The 19,607-nt window shown below is 39.7% G+C and overlaps 1 protein-coding gene across 1 annotated transcript in view; it reads left to right on the plus strand.

Moving 5' to 3' along the window:
* Positions 1-19,183, plus strand: part of LOC128647867 (uncharacterized) — a 62,211-nt gene extending 43,028 nt beyond the window's left edge. The window contains exon 6 of the mRNA XM_053700574.1: positions 18,646-19,183. Coding sequence (XP_053556549.1) covers positions 18,646-19,116 — 471 coding nt within the window. The 3' untranslated portion in view covers positions 19,117-19,183. The remainder of the gene's footprint in view (positions 1-18,645) is intronic.
* Positions 19,184-19,607: the final 424 nt, after the last annotated feature.

Raw genomic sequence — 19,607 nt, forward strand, 5'->3', positions numbered from 1 at the left:
AAAGCCGGGATAAGTCTTCATCCAAGCCAGCAGAAGAGGTCCTCCAGACAGGCAGAAGTTTTCATCCAGAGGGCATCTTCTATCTTCATCCAACGGGTCCATCTTCAAGACATCCGAGGCGGAGCATCCTCTTCTGCCGACGACTAACACAGAATGAAGGTACCTTTAAGTGACGTCATCCAAGATGGCGTCCCTTAGATTCCGATTGGCTGATAGAATTCTATCAGCCAATCAAAATTAAGGTAGAAAAAATCCTAATGGCTGATGCAATCAGCCAATAGGATTGAAGTTCAATCCTATTGGCTGATCCAATCAGCCAAAAGGATTGAGCTTGCATTCTATTGGCTGATTGGAACAGCCAATAGAATGCAAGCTCAATCCTATTGGTTGATTGCATCAGCCAATAGGATTTTTTCTACCTTAATTCCGATTGACTGTTAGAATTCTATCAGCCAATCAATCTAATGAACGCCATCTTGGATGACGTCACTTAAAGGTACCTTTATTCTGTCATTGGCAGAAGAGGATGCTCCGCGTCGGATGTCTTGAAGATGGACCCGCTCCGCGCCGGATGGATGAAGACTTCTGCCTGTCTGGAGGACCTCTTCTGCCCGGCTTGGATGAAGACTTCTCCCGGCTTCGTTGAGGACTTCGGCCCGTCTTGGATGAAGACGTCTCCCGGTAAGTCGATCTTCAGGGGGTTAGTGTTAGGTTTTTTTAAGAGTGTATTGGGTGGGGGGGGGTAGGTTAGGGTTTGGGCCTGCAAACGAACTAACTGACCTTTTCAGTGCAATGCCCATCCTAATGCCCTTTTCAGGGCAATGGGGAGCTTAGGTTTTTTAGTTAGGTTTTTATTTGGAGGTTGGTTGTGTGGGTGGTGGGTTTTACTGTTGGGGGGTTGTTTGTATTTTTTCTTACAGGTAAAAGAGCTGATTACTTTGGGGCAATGCCCCGCAAAAGGCCCTTTTAAGGGCTATTGATAGTTTAGTTTAGGCTAGGGGGGGGGGTTTATTTGGGGGGGCATTTTTTTATTTTGATAGGGCTATTAGATTAGTTGTAATTAGTTTATATATCTGTAATTTGTTTTTAATTTTCTGTAATTTAGTGGGGGTTTTTTTGTACTTTAGCTAATTTAATTTAATTAATTTAATTGTATTTAATTTAGTTAATTTATTAAATTATAGTGTTGTGTTAGGTGTTATTGTAACTTAGGTTAGGTTTTATTTTACAGATACTTTTGTATTTATTTTAATTAGGTAGTTATTAAATAGTTAATAACTATTTAATAACTATTCTACCTAGGTAAAATAAATACAAACTTGCCTGTAAAATAAAAATAAATCCTAAACTAGCTACAATGTAACTATTAGTTATATTGTAGCTATCTTAGGATTTATTTTATAGGTAAATATTTAGTAAGTATTTAGTTTTGAATAGGAATTATTAATTTAATTATATGAATATTTATTTAGATTTATTTAAATTATATTTAAGTTAGGGGGTGTTAGGGTTAGACTTAGGTTTAGGGGTTAATAACTTTAATATAGTGGCAGCGACGTTGGAGGCGGCAGATTAGGGGTTAATAAATGTAGGTAGGTGGCGGCGATGTTAGGGATGGCAGATTAGGGGTTAATAATATTAAACTAGTGTTTGCGATGCGGGAGTGCGGCGATTTAGGGGTTAATATGTTTATTATAGTGGCGGCGACATTGGGGGGTGGCAGATTAGGGGTTAATAAGCGTAGGTAGGTGCAGAGACATTGGGGGTGGCAGATTAGGGGTTAATAAGTATAATGTAGGTGGCGGCGGTGTTGCCGGAAACAGCAGTTTCCAGCTCCTTAACTCGAATACGATCGGGTTAACACCCCCGAATTTGCAGGGGGCGACATTGCACAAGCAGTTCACTAGAACTGCTTGTGCAATGTTAAATGCCGACAGTAAGCCAGATTACGAGTTTTGTGTTATGGCTGGCTCGCTAATAATTTGCAAGTTATTTCCACTGCTCACCTTTAATAGCGATGCTATTACAGGTTTGCAAAAACCCGGCTTGTGCGGGCGATATGGTTGTGTTGAGCTCCATACCGCACACAAATACAAGCGCTGCTTTGAGCTACTCCGTGCTCGTTCACGATTTCCCCATAGACATCAATGGGGAGAGCCGGCTAAAGAAAAGCCTAACACCTGCAATCGCAGAGCGTAAAGCTCCGTAATGCAGCCCCATTGATGTCTACGGGGAAAGAAAATGTATGTTTCAACCTAACACCCTAACTTAAACCCTGTGTCTAAACACCCCTAATCTACTGCCCCTAACATCACCGCCACCTACATTACACTTATTAACCCTTAATCTGCCATCCCCAATGTCGCCACAACCTACCTACACTTATTAACCCTTAATCTGCCGCCCCAATGTCGCCGACACCTACATAAATTTATTAATTAACTTCGCTTAACTAACAGTTGCCCTCATCTATCTCCTCACTAATATCATTCTCACCTTTGCAGTCCCCACCTCCTGTTTTCCTACCCATCTAGATTGTAAGTTCCCACTGGAATAGGGCCCTCAATTCCCCCTGTATTTGTCTGTAAAAATGTTGTATTTTATTGTATTGTTTCTCCATTGCACTGTTATCCTTGTACCCATGGGCAGCGCTGCAGAATCTTTCAGCGCTTTATAAATAAAGAATAATAATAATAAAAATTAACTTCTAATCTGCCGTCCCCAATGTCGCCGCCACCACTTTACTAAAGTTATTAACCCCTAAACCTCTGCCCTCCCACATCACTAACACTAAATAAATATATTAACCCCTAACCCTAACCCAAGTCTTACCCTAACGTAACCCTAACCCTAACACCCCTAACTTTAACATAATTAAAATAATTCTAAATAAAACCTACTATTAATAACTAAATAATTCATATTTAAAACTAAACACCTGTAAAATAAACCCTAAGCTAGCTACAATATAAATAATCGCTACATTGTAGCTATCTTAGGTTTATTTTTATTTCACAGTTAAGTTTGTATTTATTTTAACTAGGTAGACTAGTTAGTAAATAGTTTAAATATTTGATAATTTCTTTTTTATTTTGTGTAATTTAGTGTTTATTTTTTTTTGTAATTTAGTTAATTGTATTTGATTAATGTAATTTAATAAATTTTAGTGTAATGTTAGGTTTTACTTTAAGACAAGTTAGGTTTAATTTTACAGGTAAATTTGTATTTCTCTTGTAAGGTGTATCCAGTCCAAGGATCATCCATTACTTGTGGGATATTCTCCTTCCCAACAGGAAGCTGCAAGTGGATCACCCACAGCAGAGCTGTCTATATAGCTCCTCCCCTAACTGCCACCTCCCAGTCATTCTCTTGCAGCTCTCGACAAGATAGGAAGTAGCTAGAGAGATGTGGTGCATTAATGTAGTTTATCTTCAATTAAAAGTTTGTTATTTTCAAATGGTACCGGAGTTGTACTATTTTAGCCTCAGGCAGAAAGTTGAAGAAGAGTCTGCCCGTGGTCTTTTATGATCTTAGCAGGTTGTAACTAAGATCCATTGCTGTTCTCACACATAACTGAAGAGATGAGGTAACTTCAGCTGGGGGAATAGCGTGCAGGGTCTCCTGCTATGAGGTATGTGCAGTTTTAAATTTTTCTAGAGAAATTATATGCTAGAAAATGCTGACAATAAAGGATTTATTTAAGGTAAGCCTGATTACAGTGATTTAATAACGACTGGTATCATGCTTGCTGTAAAGGGTAATATTTTTTTTATTTACTCACATTACTGAATAGATATAACGTTTGCTGAAGGTGTATGAACGTTTATTACATATTGGTGATACAACTTTATTCTGGGGCCCAGTTTTTTCCACATGGCTGACTAGATTTTGCCTAGGGATAGTTTTTTTTAGGCCCTCTCACAGTGAGTACAGGCTGGGAGGGGCCTATTTTCGGCCTAAATTGTGCATTAGTTTTTGCAGTTTGAGACATCCAGCTTCCCTGAAGGAGTCCCCTGAACATTTAGGTGTGGTGGTGCATTAATGTAGTTTATCTTCAATTAAAAGTTTGTTATTTTCAAATGGTACCGGAGTTGTACTATTTTAGCCTCAGGCAGAAAGTTGAAGAAGAGTCTGCCCGTGGTCTTTTATGATCTTAGCAGGTTGTAACTAAGATCCATTGCTGTTCTCACACATAACTGAAGAGATGAGGTAACTTCAGCTGGGGGAATAGCGTGCAGGGTCTCCTGCTATGAGGTATGTGCAGTTTTAAATTTTTCTAGAGAAATTATATGCTAGAAAATGCTGACAATAAAGGATTTATTTAAGGTAAGCCTGATTACAGTGATTTAATAACGACTGGTATCATGCTTGCTGTAAAGGGTAATATTTTTTTTATTTACTCACATTACTGAATAGATATAACGTTTGCTGAAGGTGTATGAACGTTTATTACATATTGGTGATACAACTTTATTCTGGGGCCCAGTTTTTTCCACATGGCTGACTAGATTTTGCCTAGGGATAGTTTTTTTTAGGCCCTCTCACTGTGAGTACAGGCTGGGAGGGGCCTATTTTCGGCCTAAATTGTGCATTAGTTTTTGCAGTTTGAGACATCCAGCTTCCCTGAAGGAGTCCCCTGAACATTTAGGACCTCTCTAAAGGGTTTTTGTGCCTTCCAAAGTCGTTGTATGGGCAGGTAGGGCCACAGTAGAGCTGTGGCAGTTTTGTGTGACTTTAAAAACGTTTATATCGTTGTTGTTTTTTATCCGGTTTTGAATCTAAGGGGTTAATCCTCCATTTGCAAGTGGGTGCAATGCTCTTTTAGCCTATTATACACACTGTAAAAATTTCGTAAGATTTACTTCTTTTTTCACTGTTTTGCAGTTTCTGTGATTGTTTTTTTTTTCTCTTAAAGGCACAGTACCGTTTTTATTTTCTGCTTGTTCACAGTTATTAAAGTGTTTTCCAAGCTTGCTGGTCTCATTACTAGTCTGTTTAAACATGTCTGACATAGAGGAAACTCATTGTTCATTATGTTTAGAAGCCATTGTGGAACCCCCTCTTAGAATGTGTACCAAATGCACTGATTTTACTATAGATTACAAAGACCATATTCTGGCTTTAAAAAATGTATCACCAGAAGAAATTGACAAGGAGGAAGTTATGCCGTCTAACTCTCCCCACGTGTCAGATCCTATAAATCCCGCTCAGGGGACGCCTAGTACATCTAGCGCGCCCATTGCGTATACCTTGCAAGACATGGCGGCAGTTATGAATCATACCCTTACAGAGGTATTATCTAAACTTCCAGGATTGCAAGGAAAGCGAGACAGCTCTGGGACTAGAATAAATACAGAGCTCTCTGACGCTTTAGTAGCTATGTCTGATACACCCTCACATTATACTGAAGCTGAAGCAGGGGAGCTTCAATCTGTGGGTGAATTTTCTGATTCAGGGAAGATACTCCAATCTGATTCTAATATGTCTACATTTAAATTTAAGCTTGAACACCTCCGCGTATTGCTCAGGGAGGTTTTAGCAACTCTGGACGACTGTGATACTATTGTAGTCCCAGAGAAATTATGTAGATTGGATTAATACTATGCAGTACCTACTTATACTGATGTTTTTCCAATCCCTAAAAGGTTTTCTGAAATTATTACTAAGGAATGGGATAGACCAGGTGTACCGTTCTCTCCCCCTCCTGTTTTTAAAAAGATGTTTCCTATAGACGCCGCTATACGGGACTTATGGCAGACGGTCCCTAAGGGGGAGGGAGCAGTTTCTACTCTAGCTAAGCGTACCACTATCCCTGTCGAGGACAGTTGTGCTTTTCTAGATCCAATGGATAAAAAATTAGAGGGTTACCTTAAGAAAAATTTTATTCAACAAGGTTTTATTCTCCAGCCTCTTGCATGCATTGCCCCAGTCACTGCTGCTGCGGCTTTCTGGTTTGAGTCCCTATATGAGGCTCTACAGGTTGAAACCCCATTGGAAGATATTATTGACAAGCTTAGGGCCCTTAAGCTAGCCAATTCATTTGTTTCTGATGCTGTTGTTCATTTAACCAAGCTAACGGCTAAAAATTCAGGTTTTGCTATTCAGGCGCGCAGGGCGCTATGGCTTAAATCCTGGTCAGCTGACGTGACTTCAAAGTCTAAACTTCTCAACATTCCCTCAAATGACAGACCCTATTCGGGCCTGGACTGAAGGAGATCATTTCTGACATCACTGGAGGAAAAGGTCCTGCCCTTCCTCAAGACAGGTCCAACAAATTAAGGACCAAACAGATTAGTTTTCGGCCCTTTCAAAACTTCAAGAGTGGTGCAGCTTCAACTTCCTCTAACACAAAACAAGAGGGAAATTTTGCCCAGTCTAAGCGGGTCTGGAGAACTAACCAGGCTTGGAACAAGGGGAAACAGGCCAAGAAGCCTGCTGCTGCCTCTAAGACAGCATGAAGGAGCAGCCCCCGATCCGGAAACGGATCTAGTAGGGGGCAGATTCTCTCTCTTCGCCCAGGCTTGGGCAAGAGATGTCCAGGATCCCTGGGCATTGGAAAATGTGTCCAAGGGTTATCTTCTGGAATTCAAAACCTCTCCCCCAAAAGGGAGATTTCATCTCTCACTTTTATCTGCAAACCAGATAAAAAGAGAGGCATTCTTACATTGTGTTCAAGACCTTCTAATTATGGGAGTGATCCACCCAGTTCCGCATGAGGAACAGGGTCAGGGCTTCTATTCAAATCTGTTTGTAGTTCCCAAGAAAGAGGGAACATTCAGACCATTCTTAGATCTCAAAATCTTAAACAAATTTTTTAGAGTTCCATCCTTCAAGATGGAGACTATTCGAACCATCCTTCCTATGGTCCAGGAGGGTCACTATATGACTACCGTAGACCTAAAGGATGCTTATCTTCACATCCCGATACACAAAGATCATCATCGTTTTCTCAGGTTTGCCTTTCTAGACAGGCACTACCAGTTTGTGCCTCTTCCTTTCGGGTTGGCCACGGCACCAAGAATCTTTACAAAGGTTCTAGGGTCCCTTCTAGCGGTCCTAAGGCACGGGGTATAGCAGTAGCCCCTTACTTAGATGACATTCTGATACAGGCGTCGACTTTTCAAGTTGCCAGGTCCCACACGGACATTGTTCTGGCATTTCTGAGGTCCCATGGGTGGAAGGTGAACGAAGAAAAGTGCTCTCTATCACCTCTAACAAAAGTTTAATTCCTAGGGACTCTGATAGATTCAGTAGAAATGAAGATTTACCTAACAAAGGCCAGATTGTCAAAACTTCTAGACTCTTGCCGTGTTCTTTATTCCACTTCTCGTCCTTCAGTGGCTCAGTGTATGGAAGTAATCGGTTTAATGGTAGCGGCAATGGACATAGTACCGTTTGCCCGCCTACATCTGAGACCGCTGCAACTTTGCATGCTCAGTCAGTGGAATGGGCATCACACAGATTTGTCCCCTCTACTAAATCTGGATCAAGAAACCAGGGATTCTCTTCTCTGGTGGCTATCTCAGGTCCATCTGTCCAAGGGGATGAGCTTCCGCAGGCCAGACTGGACTATAGTAATGACAGATACCAGCCTTCTGGGCTGGGGTGCAGTCTGGAACTCCCTGAAGGCTCAGGGCTCGTGGACTCAGGAGGATACACTCCTTCCGATAAACATTCTGGAACTAAGAGCGATATTTAATGCTCTTCAGGCTTCGCCTCAGCTTGCTGCGGTCAGGTTCATCAGATTTCAGTCGGACAATATCATGACTGTAGCCTACATCAACCATCAAGGGGGAACAAGGAGTTCCCTTGCAATGTTGGAGGTTTCAAAAATAATTCTATGGGCAGAGGTTCACTCTTGCCATCTATCAGCTATCCATATCCCAGGAGTAGAGAACTGGGAGGCGGATTTTCTAAGTCGGCAGACTTTTCATCCGGAGGAGTGGGAGCTCCATCCGGAAGTGTTTGCACCATTGATTCAATGTTGGGGCAAACCAGAATTGGATCTCATGGCGTCTCGTCAGAACGCCAAGCTTCCACCGTTTCCTCTGCTCCCTCGTCTGATTGCCAAGATCAAGCAGGAGAGAGCTTTGGTGATTTTGATAGCACCTGTGTGGCCACGCAGGACTTGGTATGCAGATCTGGTGGACATGTCATCCCTTCCACCATGGACTCTACCGCTGAGACAGGACCTTCTACTTCAGGGTCCTTTCAACCATCCAAATCTAATTTCTCTGCGTCTGACTGCTTAGAGATTGAACTCTTGATTTTATCAAAATGCGGTTTCTCCGAGTCAGTCATTGATACCTTAATTCAGGCTCGAAAACCTGTCACCAGGAAAATCTATCATAAGATATGGTGTAAATATCTTCATTGGTGTGAATCCAACGTTACTCATGGAGTAAAGTCAGGATTCCCAGGATATTATCTTTTCTCCAAGAGGGATTGGAGAAGGGATTGTCAGCTAGTTCCTTAAAGGGACAGATTTCTGCTCTGTCTATTTTGCACAAGCGTCTGGCGGATGTTCCAGACGTTCAGGCGTTTTGTCAGGCTTCAGTTAGAATCAAGCCTGTGTTTAAACCTGTTGCTCCGCCATGGAGTTTAAATTTAGTTCCTTAAGGTTCTCCAAAGGGTTCCGTTTGAACTTCTGCATTCCATAGATAACATAATTTATGTAAGAACTTACCTGATAAATTCATTTCTTTCATATTAGCAAGAGTCCATGAGCTAGTGACGTATGGGATATACATTCCTACCAGGAGGGGCAAAGTTTCCCAAACCTCAAAATGTCTATAAATACACCCCTCACCACACCCACAATTCAGTTTAACGAATAGCCAAGAAGTGGGGTGATAAAAAAGTGCGAAAGCATATAAAATAAGGAATTGGAATAATTGTGCTTTATACAAAATCATAACCACCACAAAAAAAGGGCGGGCCTCATGGACTCTTGCTAATATGAAAGAAATGAATTTATCAGGTAAGTTCTTACATAAATTATGTTTTCTTTCATGTAATTAGCAAGAGTCCATGAGCTAGTGACGTATGGGATAATGACTACCCAAGATGTGGATCTTTCCACACAAGAGTCACTAGAGAGGGAGGGACAAAATAAAGACAGCCAATTCCTGCTGAAAATAATCCACACCCAAAATAAAGTTTAATGAAAAACATAAGCAGAAGATTCAAACTGAAACCGCTGCTTGAAGTACTTTTCTACCAAAAACTGCTTCAGAAGAAGAAAATACATCAAAATGGTAGAATTTAGTAAAAGTATGCAAAGAGGACCAAGTTGCTGCTTTGCAAATCTGATCAACCGAAGCTTCATTCCTAAACGCCCAGGAAGTAGAAACTGACCTAGTAGAATGAGCTGTAATTTTCTGAGGCTGAGTTTTACCCGACTCAACATAGGCAAGATGAATTAAAGATTTCAACCAAGATGCCAAAGAAATGGCAGAAGCTTTCTGGCCTTTTCTAGAACCGGAAAAGATAACAAATAGACTAGAAGTCTTTCGGAAAGACTTAGTAGCTTCAACATAATATTTCAAAGCTCTAACAACATCCAAAGAATGCAACGATTTCTCCTTAGAATTTTTAGGATTAGGACATAATGAAGGAACCACAATTTCTCTACTAATGTTGTTGGAATTCACAACTTTAGGTAAAAATTCAAAAGAAGTTCGCAACACCGCCTTATCCTGATGAAAAATCAGAAAAGGAGACTCACAAGAAAGAGCAGATAATTCAGAAACTCTTCTGGCAGAAGAGATGGCCAAAAGGAACAAAACTTTCCAAGAAAGTAATGTAATGTCCAATGAATGCATAGGTTCAAATGGAGGAGCTTGAAGCGCCCCCAGAACCAAATTCAAACTCCAAGGAGGAGAAATTGACTTAATGACAGGCTTTATACGAACCAAAGCTTGTACAAAACAATGAATATCAGGAAGAATAGCAATCTTTCTGTGAAAAAGAACAGAAAGAGCAGAGATTTGTCCTTTCAAGAAACTTGCAGACAAACCCTTATCTAAACCATCCTGAAGAAACTGTAATACTCTCGGTATTCTAAAAGAATGCCAAGAAAAATGATGAGAAAGACACCAAGAAATATAAGTCTTCCAGACTCTATAATATATCTCTCTAGATACAGATTTACGAGCCTGTAACATAGTATTAACCACAGAGTCAGAGAAACCTCTGTGACCAAGAATCAAGCGTTCAATCTCCATACCTTTAAATTTAAGGATTTCAGATCCTGATGGAAAAAAGGACCTTGAGACAGAAGGTCTGGTCTTAACGGAAGAGTCCACGGTTGGCAAGAGGCCATCCGGACAAGATCCGCATACCAAAACCTGTGAGGCCATGCTGGAGCTACCAGCAGAACAAACGAGCATTCCTTCAGAATCTTGGAGATTACTCTTGGAAGAAGAACTAGAGGCGGAAAGATATAGGCAGGATGATACTTCCAAGGAAGTGATAATGCATCCACTGCCTCCGCCTGAGGATCCCGGGATCTGGACAGATACCTGGGAAGTTTCTTGTTTAGATGAGACGCCATCAGATCTATTTCTGGAAGTTCCCACATTTGAACAATCTGAAGAAATACCTCTGGGTGAAGAGACCATTCGCCCGGATGCAACGTTTGGCGACTGAGATAATCCGCTTCCCAATTGTCTATACCTGGGATATGAACCGCAGAGAGTAGACAGGAGCTGGATTCCGCCCAAACCAGAATTCGAGATACTTCTTTCATAGCTAGAGGACTGTGAGTCCCTCCTTGATGATTGATATATGCCACAGTTGTGACATTGTCTGTCTGAAAACAAATGAACGATTCTCTCTTCAGAAGAGGCCAAAACTGAAGAGCTCTGAAAATTGCACGGAGTTCCAAAATATTGATCGGTAATCTCACCTCCTGAGATTCCCAAACTCCTTGTGCCGTCAGAGATCCCCACACAGCTCCCCAACCTGTGAGACTTGCATCTGTTGAAATTACAGTCCAGGTCGGAAGCACAAAAGAAGCCCCCTGTATTAAACGATGGTGATCTGTCCACCACGTTAGAGAGTGTCGAACAATCGGTTTTAAAAATATTAATTGAGATATCTTTGTGTAATCCTTGCACCATTGATTCAACATACAGAGCTGAAGAGGTCGCATGTGAAAACGAGCAAAGGGGATCGCGTCCGATGCAGCAGTCATAAGACCTAGAATTTCCATGCATAAGGCTACCGAAGGGAATGATTGTGACTGAAGGTTTCGACAAGCTATAATTAATTTTAGACGTCTCTTGTCTGTTAAAGACAGAGTCATGGACACTGAATCCATCTGGAAACCCAGAAAGGTTACCCTTGTCTGAGGAATCAATGAACTTTTTGGTAAATTGATCCTCCAACCATGATCTTGAAGAAACAACACAAGTCGATTCGTATGAGATTCTGCTAAATGTAAAGACTGAGCAAGTACCAAGATATCGTCCAAATAAGGAAATACCACAATACCCTGTTCTCTGATTACAGACAGAAGGGCACCGAGAACCTTTGTAAAAATTCTTGGAGCTGTAGCTAGGCCAAACGGCAGAGCCACAAACTGGTAATGCTTGTCCAGAAAAGAGAATCTCAGGAACTGATAATGATCTGGATGAATCGGAATATGCAGATATGCATCCTGTAAATCTATTGTGGACATATAATTCCCTTGCTGAACAAAAGGCAAGATAGTCCTTACAGTTACCATCTTGAACGTTGGTATCCTTACATAACGATTCAATATTTTTAGATCCAGAACTGGTCTGAAGGAATTCTCCTTCTTTGGTACAATGAAGAGATTTGAATGAAACACAATTCAGAAATGCTTGAGCTTTTACTGGATTTACTGGGACACGGGAAAGAAAAAATCTCTTTGCAGGAGGTCTCATCTTGAAACCAATTCTGTACCCTTCTGAAACAATGTTCTGAATCCAAGGATTGTGAATAGAATTGATCCAAATTTCCTTGAAAAAACGTAACCTGCCCCCTACCAGCTGAGCTGGAATGAGGGCCGCACCTTCATGTGGACTTAGAAGCAGGCTTTGCCTTTCTAGCTGGCTTGGATTTATTCCAGACTGGAGATGGTTTCCAAACTGAAACTGCTCCTGAGGATGAAGGATCAGGCTTTTGTTCTTTGTTGAAACGAAAGGAACGAAAACGATTATTAGCCCTGTTTTTACCTTTAGATTTTTTAACCTGTGGTAAAAAAGTTCCTTTCCCACCAGTAACAGTTGAAATAATGGAATCCAACTGAGAACCAAATAATTTGTTACCCTGGAAAGAAATAGAAAGTAGAGTTGATTTAGAAGCCATATCAGCATTCCAAGTTTTAAGCCATAAAGCTCTTCTAGCTAAAATAGCTAGAGACATAAACCTGACATCAACTCTGATAATATCAAAAATGGCATCACAGATAAAATTATTAGCATGCTGAAGAAGAAGAATAATATCATGAGAATCATGATGTGTTACGTGTTGCGCTAAAGTTTCCAACCAAAAAGTTGAAGCTGCAGCAACATCAGCCAAAGATATAGCAGGTCTAAGAAGATTACCTGAACACAGATAAGCTTTTCTTAGAAAGGATTCAATTTTCCTATCTAAAGGATCCTTAAACGAAGTACCATCTGACGTAGGAATAGTAGTACGTTTAGCAAGGGTAGAAATAGCCCCATCAACTTTAGGGATTTTGTCCCAAAATTCTAATCTGTCAGACGGCACAGGATATAATTGCTTAAAACGTTTAGAAGGAGTAAATGAATTACCCAATTTATCCCATTCTTTGGATATTACTGCAGAAATAGCATTAGGAACAGGAAAAACTTCTGGAATAACCACAGGAGCTTTAAATACCTTATCCAAACGTTTAGAATTAGTATCAAGAGAACCAGAATCCTCTATTTCTAAAGCAATAAGTACTTCTTTAAGTAAAGAACGAATAAATTCCATTTTAAATAAATATGAAGATTTATCAGCATCAACCTCTGAGACAGAATCCTCTGAACCAGAAGAGTCATCAGAATCAGAATGATGATGTTCATTTAAAAATTCATCTGTAGGGAGAGAAGTTTTAAAAGATTTTTTACGTTTACTAGAAGGAGAAATAACAGACATAGCCTTCTTTATGGATTCAGAAACAAAATCTCTTATGTTATCAGGAACATTCTGCACCTTAGATGTTGAAGGAACTGCAACAGGCAATGGTACTTTACTAAAGGAAATATTATCTGCATTAACAAGTTTGTCATGACAATCAATACAAACAACAGCCAGAGGAATAGCTACCAAAAATTTACAGCAGATACACTTAGCTTTGGTAGATCCAGCACTAGACAGCGATTTTCCTGTAGTATCTTCTGACTCAGATGCAACGTGAGACATCTTGCAATATGTAAGAGAAAAAACAACATATAAAGCAAAATTGATCAAATTCCTTAAATGACAGTTTCAGGAATGGGAAAGAATGCCAAGAACAAGCTTCTAGCAACCAGAAGCAATAAAAAATGAGACTTAAATAATGTGGAGATAAAAGCGACGCCCATATTTTTTAGCGCCAAATCAGACGCCCACATTATTTGGCGCCTAAATGCTTTTGGCGCCAAAATGACGCCACATCCGGAACGCCGACATCTTTGGCGCAAAATAACGTCAAAAAAATGATGCAACTTCCGGCGACACGTATGACGCCGGAAACGGATAAGAATTTTTGCGCCAAAAAGTCCGCGCCAAGAATGACGCAATAAAATGAAGCATTTTCAGCCCCCGCGAGCCTAACAGCCCACAGGGAAAAAAGTGTCAAATTTTTGAAGGTAAGAAAAAATGATTGAAACAAATGCATTATCCCAAATATGAAACTGACTGTCTGAAAAATAAGGAAAGTTGAACATTCTGAGTCAAGGCAAATAAATGTTTGAATACATATATTAAGAACTTTATAAACAAAGTGCCCAACCATAGCTTAGAGTGTCACAGAAAATAAGATTTACTTACCCCCGGACACTCATCTACATGTTTGTAGAAAGCCAAACCAGTACTGAAACGAGAATCAGCAGAGGTAATGGTATATATAAGAGTATATCGTCGATCTGAAAAGGGAGGTAAGAGATGAATCTCTACGACCGATAACAGAGAACCTATGAAATAGACCCCGTAGAAGGAGATCACTGCATTCAAATAGGCAATACTCTCCTCACATCCCTCTGACATTCACTGCACGCTGAGAGGAAAACCGGGCTCCAACTTGCTGCGGAGCGCATATCAACGTAGAATCTAGCACAAACTTACTTCACCACCTCCATCGGAGGCAAAGTTTGTAAAACTGAATTGTGGGTGTGTGAGGGGTGTATTTATAGGCATTTTGAGGTTTGGGAAACTTTGCCCCTCCTGGTAGGAATGTATATCCCATACGTCACTAGCTCATGGACTCTTGCTAATTACATGAAAGAAATCAAGCTTTTATCTTGGAAATTTCTGTTTTTGGTAGCTTTTTCTGCGGCTCGAAGAGTTTCAGAGTTATCTGCCTTACAGTGTGATTCCCCTTATCTGATCTTCCATGCAGATAAGGTAGTTTTGCGTACCAAACCTGGGTTTCTTCCTAAGGTGGTATCTAATAAGAATATCAATCAGGAGATTGTTGTTCCGTCACTGTGTCCTAATCCTTCTTCAAAGAAGGAACGTCTATTACATAATCTTGACGTGGTTCGTGCTTTAAAGTTTTATTTACAAGCTACTAAGGATTTTCGTCAAACATTGGCATTGTTTGTTGTTTACTCTGGACAGAGAAGAGGCCAAAAGGCTTCAGCAACTTCTCTTTCCTTTTGGTTAAGAAGTATAATCCGCTTATTTTATGAGACTGCTGGCCAGCAGCCTCCTGTAAGAATTACAGCTCATTCCACTAGAGCAGTGGCTTCCACATGGGCTTTTAAAAATGAGGCTTCTGTTGAACAGATTTGCAAGGCGGCGACTTGGCCTTCGCTCCATACTTTTTCTAAATTCTACAAATTTGATACTTTTGCTTCTTCGGAGGCTATTTTTGGGAGAAAGGTCTTACAGGCAGTGGTGCCTTCCGTTTAAGCACCTGCCTTGTCCCTCCCTTCATCCGTGTCCTAAAGCTTTGGTATTGGTATCCCACAAGTAATGGATGATCCGTGGACTGGATACACCTTACAAGAGAAAACTAATTTTATGCTTACCTGATAAATTTATTTCTCTTGTGATGTATCCAGTCCATGGCCCGCCCTGTCTTTTTAAGGCAGGTGTTTTTTAAATTTTTAAACTACAGTCACCACTGCACCCTATAGTTTCTCCTTTCTCTTGCTTGTCTTCGGTCGAATGACTGGGAGGTGGCAGTTAGGGGAGGAGCTATATAGACAGCTCTGCTGTGGGTGATCCTCTTGCAGCTTCCTGTTGGGAAGGAGAATATCCCACAAGTAATGGATGATCCGTGGACTGGATACACCACAAGAGAAAAAAATTTATCAGGTAAGCATAAATTTCATTTTATTTTAACTAGGTAGTAAATAGTTAATAACTATTTAATAACTAATCTACCTAGTTAAAATAAATACAAACTTACCTGTGATATAAAAATAAAACATAAGATAGCTACAATGTAACTATAAGTTATATTGTAGCTAGCTTAGGGTTTATTTTACAGGTAAGTGTTTAGTTTTAAATAGGAATAATTTAGGTATTAATTGTCATTTTTATTTGGAATTATTTTAATTATGTTAAAGTTAGGAGGTGTTAGGGTTAGGGTTACGTTAGAGTTACCTTAGGGTTAGGATTAGGGGTTAATAACTTTAGTATAGTGGCGGCAACATTGGGGGCAACAGATTAGGGGTTAATAAGTGTAGATAGGTGGAGGCGATTTTGGGGGCAGCAGATTAGGGGTTAATAACAGTAATGTAGGTTGCAGCGATGTTAGGCACAGCAGATTAGGGGTTAATAAGTGTATGTAGATGGCAACGACATTTGGGGTAGCAGATTAGGGGTTAATAATATTTAACTAGTGTTTGCGATGCGGGAGTGTGGCATTTTAGGGGTTAATATGTTTATTATAGTGGAGGCGATGTCCAGAGCAGCAGATTAGGGGTTAATAATTTTATTTTAGTGTTTGCGATGTGGGAGAGCCTCGGTTTAGGGGTTAATAGGTAGTTTATAGATATTAGTTTACTTTTTAACACTTTAGTTATGAGTTTTATGCTACAGCTTTGTAGCGTAAAACTCATAACTACTGACTTTAGATGGCGGTACAGATCTTGTAGTTATAGGCTGAACCGCTCACTTTTTGGCCTCCCAGGCAAAACTCTTAATACAGGCACTATGGAAGTCCCATTGAAAAAGGACTTTTTAAAAAGTGCAGTACTTACGTTGCGTGACGGCCAAAAAGGTGTGCGGTACACTTATACCTACAACACCTGTAATACCAGAGGTAGTGAAAAAGAGCCATACCGCTGCTTTTTCACTCATAACGCACAACTCGTAATCTAGCTGAGTGTATGCTGTCGGCATATAACGATGTGGGGTGGACATGATTTGCTGCAGCGAATCGTGTCGCCTGCCATTTGATAATTCGGCCCCTTTGTCTATATGTTTATCTTTTACAAATTAGATTATACTTTGCATGTGTTTCATTTAAACTAGAAACTGAATGAACAAACATAAAACAATAAAATTATTTGACAAAATAAAGCTGCAGTTTTCTTTGTAAAATTATTCTCAGATATAAAGGTTAAAAATCATCTAGTTTACAATTTATGTTTAGTGGTCCTTTACAACAGAATGCATTTCCTGTGGCAATTTACAATCCTGACAGCACATATAATCTATGTAAGTTATGGCAGCATAGTTCCTACACAATGTAAATGTGGCTAATAAGCTCTAGACAGTCTCACGCGTATTTATAGTACAATGTTATAACTGTGCATTGCTCAGTATGTCTGCAAAATTAAAAGTGGTGCGCTAAAATTCAAGTGGTTTGGTGCGCTAACAGTTTTGGTGCTAAATCCATAGAGCTTTTCATACTGCTTGTATTATTGCCCTGCTGCCATTTTAAGTCAGTGGTTAAAGGGACAGTCTTCACCAGAATTGTTATTATTTAAAAAGACAGATAATCCCTTTATTACTTATTTCCCAGTTTTGCATAACCAACAGTTATATTAATACACTTTTTACCTCTGTGATTACCTTGTATCTCAGCCTCTACAGACTGCCCCGTTATTTCAGTTCTTTTGACAGACTTGCATTTAGCCAATCAGTGCCCTCGTATTTGTAACTTTACGGGTATGGTCACAACGTTATCTGTATGGCACACATGAACTAACGCCATCTAGCTGTGAAAACTGCCAAATGCATAAAAAAGGAACGGCCTTCAAGGGCTTAGAAATTAGCATATGAGCCTACTTAGGTTTAGCTTTCAACAAAGAATACCAAGGGAACAAAGCAAATTTGAAGATAAACGCGAATTGTAAAGTTGTTTAAAATTATATTCCCTATCTGAATCATGAAAGTTTGATTTTGACTAGACTGTCCCTTTAATATTTATAGCATTATATGCTGCAGAATACCCTGGAGGACAAACATTTGTGTTAGAGGAATCATTATCACAAAAAACAACAACTTTATTTTCAGATTTTTTCATAGGGTCATTCATTAGGAAATCATTTGTTAAAGAAAATCGGTTTGCCCTTTATTTCAGGGTAGTAAAGGAACAGCTGAACAGCAGCTTAAACTTAACTGTCAAGAACAAAAGTGAAGCTTACACAGGAATCAATTAGCTGAAATGGACATTGCTGAACTGTAACTGTGAAGCCTTTCTCACCTTAAGTAATATTTTTAACTACATGAATTAATCAACAACATTGTTGCATACATTTGTAAGGTATGGTTTGTAGAACAGGATTGTTTAAGAATTTATTTAACAGGGTTTCCACACATCCTTGTTGGCAAACTCTATTTTATTGCATGATCTATATATGTCCCTAACTGATCTATATATGTCCCTAACTATCCTCAGCAGAAAAGAGAGGTGAATAGAAAACAAATTCAAACACAGCTTTATAAAAACTAAAGTACTTTATAGAAACTAAACCATTACACTTATATTTTCAATATTTAAACAGCTATTATAATTGTAAAAAAAGAACACCTACATATTATTCTAAGGCTAATCTTTACTTTGAATACATTGTGGCCGAATTATCAAGCTCCGAATGGAACCTGATGCCCCTTCAGGCTCGCCGGAAACAGAAGTTATGAAGCAGACCGCTGCTCCATAACTTGTCCGCCTGCTGTGAGGCTGCAGACAGAAATACGATCGGATTGATTGACACCCCTTGCTAGCGGCCGATTGGCCACGAATTTGCAGGGGGTGCAAGAACTGCTGGTGCAATGATAAATGCCGACAGCGTATGCTGTCAGCATTTATCGATGTGCGGCCGACATGATACGCTACATTGTATCATGTCCGCTCGCACATTAATAAATAGGCCCCACTATGTTTAACATGAATTTACTGTTTAATGTACCTTTAAGAACCTCTATTATAATGTATGTTTGCATATTGCAGATGGAAGGAAAGTAATAAATTGTACTGCAAGTAACATTGTTATGTTTTCTGTGCAGCTGAAGAAGTCAGAATGTTTGGATGTCTGGTGCTCATCACAGGCAATGCCTAAACCACCAGCCGTACAGATACTAAGCATGGGAGAAATAAAAAAAGAAGCTCTGTATTCAGAAATTGATCAGTTACAGCTATCAACAAATAAACCAGCTTTGGTATCTACTCATATCTATATACCAGCTGTGTCTATGTTAGATGCTTTGCAGAAACAAAATGAACCTCTGTATTCAGAAATTAGTCCTGCAGTGCTCCCAACAAACAGATCAGCTTTACCATCAGAACTTAGAAACCCTAAGGGGGATGCAACTCATGCAAGTCATCCTGAAACATCCATTGACTCATTATATTCTACTGTCAAGGCAATTGATCCTCATTCTCTTGCTCCGGTTTATAGTACACATATAAAAAAAAAACCTGCAAAGAAAAATCAGTCCCCAGCACCTCCCTATTCTTCTCTGGGAACCTCTTCATGAACTTTTTTTTTTTTTAAAAACTATGAAAGGAAGATGAAGCATCACCATTATAGATTGTACATCTAATGTTAATATAAATGCAGTGTTTAGTGACTTTATTGATTTTATTTCTCTGTACCCATTTTGAAGTGCAAAACAATTGTCTGGGTTTGCTGTGTTCCTTGTTCAGAGAGGAATTGCTTGGTATTTTGGTGCTGGACTGGCTGTAAAAGGCGGGATCAGACTGATATACTACAGGAAAGTTCTACTCTGTGAAAAGCATTACTGGGCTAAAAACAAGCTACACCCAGTTGTTAAATCGCCATAGAACAAAAGAAACAAGTTATTGAGCTGGTTGCTCGTTCCTGAGAGTGTGCTTCTCTTTGTGTGTAATATAAATATATACAGTATAAAGATAGATAGATAGATAGATAGATAGATAGATAGATAGATAGATAGATAGATGATAGATAGATAGATGGACAGCAATCAGCCCGATTGAATACAATCAG

This window comes from Bombina bombina, chromosome 2, assembly GCF_027579735.1.
Source record: "Bombina bombina isolate aBomBom1 chromosome 2, aBomBom1.pri, whole genome shotgun sequence".
Taxonomy (NCBI): domain Eukaryota; kingdom Metazoa; phylum Chordata; class Amphibia; order Anura; family Bombinatoridae; genus Bombina; species Bombina bombina.